This window comes from Apteryx rowi, unplaced genomic scaffold, assembly GCF_003343035.1.
Source record: "Apteryx rowi isolate R43461 unplaced genomic scaffold, aptRow1 scaffold_536, whole genome shotgun sequence".
Taxonomy (NCBI): Eukaryota; Metazoa; Chordata; class Aves; order Apterygiformes; family Apterygidae; genus Apteryx; species Apteryx rowi.
Window position 1 is genome coordinate 461,082 of NW_020450801.1, and position 9,347 is coordinate 470,428.

The 9,347-nt window shown below is 42.4% G+C and overlaps 1 protein-coding gene across 2 annotated transcripts in view; it reads left to right on the plus strand.

Annotated features, from left to right (window-relative positions):
• STAC (SH3 and cysteine rich domain) overlaps positions 1 to 9,347 on the plus strand; it is a 73,797-nt gene that overhangs the window by 57,260 nt on the left and 7,190 nt on the right. For both annotated transcript variants that reach the window (XM_026081052.1, XM_026081053.1), the window contains 3 exons: positions 868 to 956; positions 2,815 to 2,866; positions 2,993 to 3,130. In XM_026081052.1, the coding sequence (XP_025936837.1) occupies positions 868 to 956; positions 2,815 to 2,866; positions 2,993 to 3,130 (279 nt within the window). The remainder of the gene's footprint in view (positions 1 to 867; positions 957 to 2,814; positions 2,867 to 2,992; positions 3,131 to 9,347) is intronic.

The following is a 9,347-nucleotide window of genomic DNA, read 5'->3' on the forward strand; positions in this document are numbered from 1 at the left end:
TTCTTATACTATTTCTAGGCCACTGGCAATGGCTGAAAACAGTATACAGGATTCAATGGCTCTCTGAGCCGTTGATCCAGACCCATTATGGTCACTTTTATGTTCTTTCATCTGTTTATTACAAATTGACACTGTGAACACAAAAGATCCAGCGGGGAGGCCATGTCATTCCAATAGAACTGCAGTAACAGAAATACTACAGATCTGACATAATGTGGAAAATTATCTGTGGTTTGTTTTAGATACTTTTTCAGCTACAGATTTCCAGAGGTCCCTGTGTGAGTGAATATTAGGTAGAAGGGGAGGAGAGAGAGTAACCAGTCATCTCTGTAGAAGGCACAATGCAAACAGCCTTGAGTTTAAGAAAGTGCACTTTTCCCTCTCTGTTCTTTGGAATAGATACAGCTGTATAGCTATATCTCATCCACAATGACAACTGTAATAGACATATTATATAATGCCAGTAATACAGGGCTCATACCATGCAGACATTAACAGAGATCAAAAGGCAGATTCATTTTTAAGATCTCACCCAAAAGACCAAGCTTGTGCAGATTTCTTTATGTCTTTGGAAGACTGAAGTTTGATCTTGGGGTTCAAAGAATCTTATTTCTAAATGAAGACATTTACTACCTTAGTGACTCATAGTGTATCTGGGCTGCAGTCTTCCAAGGTGTGAAAGCAATGAGATTCCAGCTCATTTCTGCGAAGATCGGGCCCTGGTCCCTATGCCTGTAACAAAATGAACAAAATTCCTGTGTTTCCCACATTTCAGTAAGCTCCAGATATGGTACCATATGTTACATCTCATTCCTAACACTGTTCAGGACAGATATTTACATTTTCTCTTTATCTTTTTTCTTAAAGGGGCCATTTTATAAAAACGCTTTACAAATGAACACCTATGTTGCCTTGTACAAATTTGTACCACAAGAAACTGAAGACTTGGAGATGAGGTAAAATGCCAACATTTTTATTAGTTGATTTGACCCATGCAAACCAAGAATCGTATAGCTGTATATGAATGTTTTATGGTGGGTGGGTTTTTTTTTTTTCATTCTGACATTTTTCTAGACATTTTTTATAACGGTGGCTAGTGATAGATACAAAGAACTTCTCATAGACACATAGATATAAAGCAGGTGACCAACTTTTTGTCAAGGGCGCAATAGGTAAAATGTTTCAAAAACTCATCACAAGGTGGAAAAGTCAGGTTCAGATCCCGCAAATCAGAGAAAAAAATGAGTGCTTGTTTCTCCACTCTTCGGCAGCAATGACAACTGTTGGGCAACTGAAGCAAAGAGGTCCCTACTGCCGCCACCTCCAGCTGCATCCTGGACAGGTTCATATCTTCTGCATGTGCTCTGCCAGGGCCACTAGGTCAGACTCTGAAGTTTGTCATACACTCCAGATGTGTTTGGAAGCTCTTGTGCTGCCACCACAACTGTAAACTGAGTCCCACATCATATGCAAGGAAAACTGAGTAAATGGGGATCCACCATTAATTTTAATAAAATCAAAGAGATGCCTCTTATCCACAAAAATATGTTGAATCAAGTAGACAGAACTTTCTTAGATGAATCCATTTGGAAATGGGCTGTCACATACTTTCTACAACACAGGTTTATTACAATTACATAATAATCTTGACAAATTGCCACCAATAGGGGGAAGGAGGTCACATAACTGCTCAACTACCTGTACAAAATCAGCTCAGCATGTTTAGCTATTAGCATTCCCAGCCAAATTATTCTCCTACCTCTACTTTGGAGCTAGTCAGCTGGATGCTGATACTTAGCAATTACAACCCTGCACCACGCATTATAAAGGTAAATATGTCCCATTCAAATCAAAAAGACATTCCTGAGCAGAATTATATCCCTGCTGACTAACTGCCTTTGTCAGTTAAATAAAACTATTTTCCTGCTGCCTTCCTTCTGCAATCACAGCTTGAAAACACAGATGATAAAGCGGTGTGTCCCAACAATACGAAATGTCTTCAAGTAACAGAATAATGCCTGTAACAAATAAGGACTGTATTTTAAACAGTTTCTTATTAAACAGGAAGCAAAAATTCCAGTTCACAGGAGATGTTGTCTTACAATAAGGATCTAGCCCTAAATGAAAGCAAAAGATTGAGCATACAATCTAAGATCAGAAACCAGGTTTCAGTGACAGAGGTTCGATGAAGTGGGAATAAAATGTGGAATATTAGTGAGTAGCAGTGAACATGTGACTGGCAGAAAGGGAAACCTGTTGGGCCACACTGTGGGCACGTCTACCCAGACTGCGTGCTCTGAGCTAGCCACAGTTGGTACAGTGCCTTACATCCTGCTCCAAATAGGAGACAATGACAAAAACACACATGGACAAATTCACAAGTATTATTTATCAGTTCAGCATCACAGATTTTATTCCTAGTTTGAATTTTAACTTGAACTAGTAAAAAAATGCACCAGGATAAAGCAAAAATTCAAGACTTGGGGAATACCAACAGAGGCCTTAGTATCAATACCTGATTAATCCCAAAGGGAGAAAGCTTGCAATCAAACACCTTGACTTCAGTAACTTTTATATCTATGTAACTGAGAGCTGAGAGCAAAACTTGGCTAATTTTCAGCTGATATACAGAGAGTCTCTTTCTACATCACTGTGTATGATTTAAGTCCTTGTTGCCTCATTAAGTCTACCTGTAGTGAATGCTCAGATAAAATGACCAAGGGAGGATTGTCTTCCTATTAGAATGTAAATGTGGATGGTGATGTAGCATAACAATTAAGTCATCTTAATCCATTTTTCTTCAATTAATTACAGGCCAGGGGATATGATCACTCTTCTGGAAGACTCCAATGAAGACTGGTGGAAGGTTTGTGCTCCTTATTTTATATCTGTCTTATTTTCAAAGGTAAAGGAAAGTTATTTTTCAGTACTGAACTGGTATTTAAGCTACTAGTGTTAACATCATTCTTCTGCCCATGCGTTTTCTCCACAGGGGAAAATTGAAGACAGAACTGGATTTTTTCCTGCTAACTTTGTTCAAAGAGTGCAACATGATGAAAAGATTTACAGGTGTATCAGGACTTTCATCGGATGCAAGGAGCAGGGACAGATAACTCTGAAAGAGAACCAAGTAAGTGAGCATGCCTCTCCTATGCCAGATCCCCACAGGACTTGAGCATCCAGGAGTCTGACTGACATGGCCAGAAAGCAAGCTGTGCAAGATGAGCACAGGCAGACCCTGTTCACTGTAATTTTATTTCTTCTTCAAGATTTATTAATTGTAAGGTGCTAGCGTCTAGTAACCAGTTATGAGCAGTGGTGGCCTTGTGCAAACACATACTCCCTGCCTCACATAGCCTAAATTTTTAGTCTCACAGACATTCATAAAGATGCTTAACTTTACATATTATGCATTCTGTTATTGACTTCAGAGGGATAGCTTGAAGGACATACAGTTTTAAAGACAGACCTCCTGTGACAAAAATAGTCTGTTTTGCTTCCCTCTATTAGAGCTAATCTAATAAAAGACAGTAGCTGTCTCCCCAGATCTTGCCTTACCTAAATATCTAAACACCGCTATAAGCTTTACAGGTCAAACTCAAGAGGAAGCTCCAGCAGCTGTGCGTAACCTGTAACAAAGGAAAAGTGAAGGCAGAATCAGGGAAACAGCCCACAGAAAAGCAATTACAGAGAATTCAGGTTGAAGTTTTGGGGAGATGAGGTGTGCCTGGTTCCCTCCCCAGCCTTCCCCTCCTCCTGGCTACCTGCCATCAGTCCTCAGCAAGCTCTCTTCCTTCATCCTCTTCCTTCCCAGCCCCCCTTCCAGACTGGCAGCAGTAGCTGGTGAAAGCTAGGTCCCATTAGGTGCCCCTTGGACCTTGTCCTTGCTCCTGATATGTAGGCAGTAGTAAAATCTAGAGATTTCAAAATCATTCAGGGAGGGATTTATCAAATGCATCAGCCTCAGTTCACTTCCAACGCAGCCAATGCTCATTGCTTTGACTTCAGCAAAAGCAGAGTTAAGACAGCACTGAACAAACCTGTAAATGTTATGTTTACCCCACATTTACCAGTTGTAAAGTATCTGTAATCATTAACTGCTTGTGATACCACTTACACGCTTTCTCCATGGGCTGTAATTTGTTTTAAACTAAAGTGCCACTGTGAATTATAGTGCACCATATGCAGTGTAGACTTGCAGGGTCCATTCACCCTAGCAGACTTTCAGCAAGTCCTTCTACTTAATGTTATTCAGATGGCTTCGCAAGGTGAAAGCCATGGCCACCATTGTGGGGGGGGTGTTTTCAATCTGATTTTAAAAGTGATTTTTAACAAAATTTTTACCAGACTTTTAATACTTCCATGTATCAAGTCTGATGATGCTTTTAAAGGATTTCTATGGGCCTTACACTTGGATAAAGTGAGAGCAGAATGTGGCTCAAAACTTGCATTAAATGGCAGTCAGGCTTGTGGCATAAGCTCATATAAAGTAGATGATGGCTGACTAGGGCTGAGCATAGCCTGGGTTCTCTAACAGCTAGGTGAAATAGAAAGCCATCTTTCTCCCACTGAATCTTATGAAGCCTAATTTTCTTCCACCCATAAGTCATTCCCTTTCCTTTCACATCAGCAGGATGAGTTTGCCTTGCAGTGCCTGGAAGGCCATTGATTTTAATAAGGTAGTGCGGAAGGCAGCATCAGTGTTCAATTCAGCACCATAGGTGTTCTTTTTTTTTAAGAGAGAGCTTATGTAGCACTTAGCTCTGGCAGTGGGTATCATTAATTCATCCTTTTGCTGCTGCCTTGTGCCATAGAAAAATGTATGTATGTATGTTGACAATCCTTGGAAATACCCTGCTCTTTAAGGAAGCCGTAACAATACAGCAACCAGAATATATTTTAACAGTGCACATAGTACATTGGACAGCCCTGAAGTTGCTAGAATGAGATAAGGCACTTAATTTTACCCACTGAAGCAAATCAAGAAACACTGTTCACCACAGCCCTATTATGCCATTAACCAGTGCCTCTTTTCATTGTTTATATATGTGCATAGAGAGGGAAAAGCACTACCAAAGCAGAACAAGAGGTTTTGCACCCTTTGTGCTCTGGTATAAACTATGCACAAGGACAGAACTTGGGGAAATTGGAGTGTGGGAATTGGGTGAGCCAGTGCGAGGGAACAGTCACAGTCCGAGTCCCATTGTAACAGGGGGCATGTCAGATCCTGTCAGTTAATGCAGTTACTGCTGCAAACAGCACAGGCCAATTTCCCTGTGTTGTTCCTCACAAGATCACAATTTGCAAGCGGGCAGGTCTGGCAGCCCTATGGAAACACGAGGACATCCTATGGCCCTTCTTTCATAGCATGCACCCAGTGGAGCTGGCAGTCAGAAGCATTTCACCGTCGCTGTTTAGGGCAAGAGGTAAACGAAGGCATGAAGCCATTCTTCAGTTTATCCTTTTCTCGCTTTTAGCAAACTTACTCCTCTTGATCTCAGACCCATGCAAACTCTGAGGCTGCGCATGAATATTGCTGGGTTCTTGCACCACTTGGGAAACACTTCAGAAGAAGAAAAGGAAATTAGTGTTTGGTATAAACCACGGTGCTGAGATCAAACCTGTGAGTGCACAGAGGAAAGGAGTGGAGCCAACAGGTCCTGCTCCACCCTCACACAAATTTTGCCAAAAGGGGAAAGCCAGGGCACTTCCAGACTACTTTGAGTAATTTCTAGGCAGGACAGTTGCAGAGAGGCTGTGGCCACTCATCTGCTTTCCCCTGTGCCCCCAGACAGGGTTCAAGCCCCCTGTGACAGCCCACGGCAGGAGCTGGCAGCTGCCACAGGCCAATGTGCAGCAGCAGCAGCGTGGGGGCAGAAGCAGAGGGACACCCAGCCCAGCCTGCCAGCCACATGCCCACCACAGCGTCCACTGCCTGAACGGCACAAAAGGGCAACTGCTCTTCCGTTTTGTTTTTTCAGCCAAACACCTTTGCTTTCACCACAGAACAACATTTCTTGTTGTGAGAGACATTTTAACTGTTGCTAGGAGTTTTTGATTTTAAAAAATTATTTTACGTTTCCTGAATCAAATTTCCTTTCTTCTTGCTGTTGGGCATTCCTCTTATTTTCCATCCTTAATTTCCACACTGTTTTCCCTGAGAAACAGAGTGGGCAGAAAAAGAAAAAACAATCAATCATTTGAATAAGGCTCCTGGGAAAAGTTTGGTGAATTTTTTTTTGGTTTTCATTCCATTTGGGGATTTCTGTGGGATGTAACAAGCGATTTTAGCTGTGTCTGGTCACAGCGTGCAGAGTAATGTTGAGTGTAATGCATCTACTACATGCAAGGCACTGGCTTCCTCCAGGTTAGCAAGAAGGGGAGATTATTCATTGCTACCAAGTCCTGCCAGGCCTCACTTTAGCTAAAAATCTCAATAGAAAAAAAAAAAATCGTAACTCTAACTGATCTAATAATTTCCTATTACTGTCATAGGGCAGATTCTCTCTATTTTATATTGTTAGTTCACTAGACTGAAATCTGCAGGGTCTAACAAGAGTCCAGAGCCTTTTCTAAAAAGCAAGGGGAGGAAGATATGCCAGCAGGAAAACTTAACCCATTACCATAGTGCAAATTTTGAGTACACTGCTTGACAACACCCATGGTGTATACTACAGGACTCCCTCCTCTTTGTGCCTTGTGTGAATGTTCTCAGGTTGGGCAGCTACACTTGAAGGCAAAAGGCATTTTTTTAAGCCACCACACACACAATACTGGCTGCATAATTTCCAACTATGACTGTAACACCACTTGGATATATAAAGTTTTATGCAGCCTGTAACTTCTGCTCCAGCCTACCTGAATTCATTACCACACATTATACAAATGCTTCTTTGCATGACTACAGACTCTGATGTGACCAAAGGCACCATTTTGAAAAGGTGTATTTAAGTATCATCAGGGTTTGGAAAAGCATCTCTTTTTAAATGCCTTTAACATTTTTTATGGTGCTTATTTTTAAGCAACTCATAATCTATTGTTTGAATGTCTGTTTTTATTCCTCCCTTCAGATGCTACTTAAACTAAAGGAAATAACCTCTTCAAAAAAAAAAAACTTCACCCTTCACTGCCAACCCCATTGACATCTACAGTCACATTAATATAAACCGCTTCAGAGTTGGGCCCTTTGTGTTTAAATAACACAACTGATTTTAAATTGCACAAGTGATCTTGTGCAATAGAAACGATCCCAAACCACAACTTTTGTTACAAGGCTGGCAATCAGAAGCTCTCTGCTCATCCAAAAGTGGACTGTGATTTTACACAGAGCTCCATGCAACAGATCCAATTTGCAATGGATATCTTTTCCAAATGTCACTAATGTAAACTAGCTCTGCTACAAAAGGAGTCTCCCAACTGGCTTTTGCAGTGACTGCAAATGGGCCGCTGTTATTGTAACAATCACAACTTTCAAAGCAGAGCTTTAAGCCTTGCTGTCCCATAGCACTGGAGCTTAAAGGATGCACTGCTCTCCTACCCCAACACCCCGTCACCTGAATTTGAAAATGAGCGACTTTTTGGCACATGCATGTTAGCAGCTAGGTACAACTCTGATCCTCCCCCAAAGCTGGACTTGAACGCCACTGATGCCGAAACTCCCAAATACACCCCAAAAATACAGCCACCTCAGGAAAGCCTAGGAATGGGCTTAAACACAAGCCCAGCCTCTCCAGAGACTGAGTTCAACAAGGCAGGATTGCAGCCAGGTCACCAGCTTCAGGTGCTCCACCAGGCTCAGGACTTCTTTAGATTAGTCTGGATGCTTTGTGGTTTTAGGCCCCCCCATTTTTAATCCTGAGATAGTCCAAAAGGAGCTGGATTTCTAAGAGCATGGTTCAGCTGCCTTTGAAAACCAGCTGCATCACAGTGCTTTACGCATCCAGACTGAACCATTTACACCACAAATCCAGCTCAGAAAGTGATATTGTAGTTCCTCGTGTGCTCCCCTGCAATAAATGCTGCACCTCAAATCTAGGCTTAAGGGGAAAAGGGCTTTTTTCCAGCTGTCTCTGATTTCCAATGATGTCAGTTTGGTGAACAGGGATATCTGTCCCCGTTCATTCAGAGATGCTCTGGCACACAAATTTTGGAAGAGTCCAGAACCTGAGAGCAAACCATTATTGATCCAGTCTAGTGTAGGTCATCTTTAAAACCCTAAGGGCCATATGTAAAACAAGCTGGTCTTCTCAGTCCAAAAGCTAATGAAACAGCTGATATGAAACCTGTCATGATCACAGGCACTATGACTGACTGGGCATGAAAGCAGAACTAGTTATCATTTCCATCCACAAAGTTCACCAAGGCAAGGACTTTAATGCAGTGGCAGAAGTAGATACAGAAACTCACAGTGCCACTGTCCTGTGTCATTCTTACAGATAAATAGAAGACTTGAGCTTTCAGACCCCTTGGCCTGGCAGTGTCTGCAGGCTCCAGGACATCTCTTGAAACTGCATTGCCCTCATAACCAAATTCCTATTTGGTCAGAACCGCTCTGTGGCTGACAGAAAGGTTAAAGATACAGGAGAGAGAAGAGTAAGCAAAAGACAGCAGCCAAAAAAWATATATATATATATATCGAGAGTTCAAAGTTGCTCGTGAACAAAGAGAATTTTCCATTTGAGCCCAAATTCAAAGCACAAGACTTAGAGGAACAGGAGAGTGTTAATGAGCGTGCAACTTAAAGGATCATTTCCTAATTAGACAGAATCGCAGAGTGGTTGAGGTTGGAAGGGACCTCTGGAGATCATCTAGTCCAACCCCCCTGCTCAAGCAGGGTCACCTAGAGCACGTTGCACAGGATCACGTCCAGGTGGGTTTTGAATATCTCCAGAGAAGGAGACTCCACAACCTCTCTGGGCAACCTGTTCCAGTGCTCTGTCACCCTCACAGGGAAGAAGTTTTTCCTCATATTCAGATGGAACTKCCTGTGTTTTGGTTTGTGCCTGTTGCCTCATGTCCTGTCGCTGGGCACCACTGAAAAAGAGTCTGGCCCCATCCTCTTGACACCTTCCCTTAAGATATTTGTACACATTAATAAGATGTCCTCTCAGCCTTGTCTTCTCCAGGCTAAACAGGCCCAGCTCTCTCAGCCTTTCCTCATAAGAGAGATGCTCCAGTCCCCTAATCATCTTTGTAGCCCTTCGCTGGACTCTCTCCAGTAGTGCCACATCCCTCTTGTACTGGGGAGCCCAGAACTGGACGCAGTACTCCAGATGTGGCCTCACCAGGGCTGAGTAGAGGGGCAGGATCACCTCCCTCGACCTGCTGGCAACACTCTTCCTGATGCA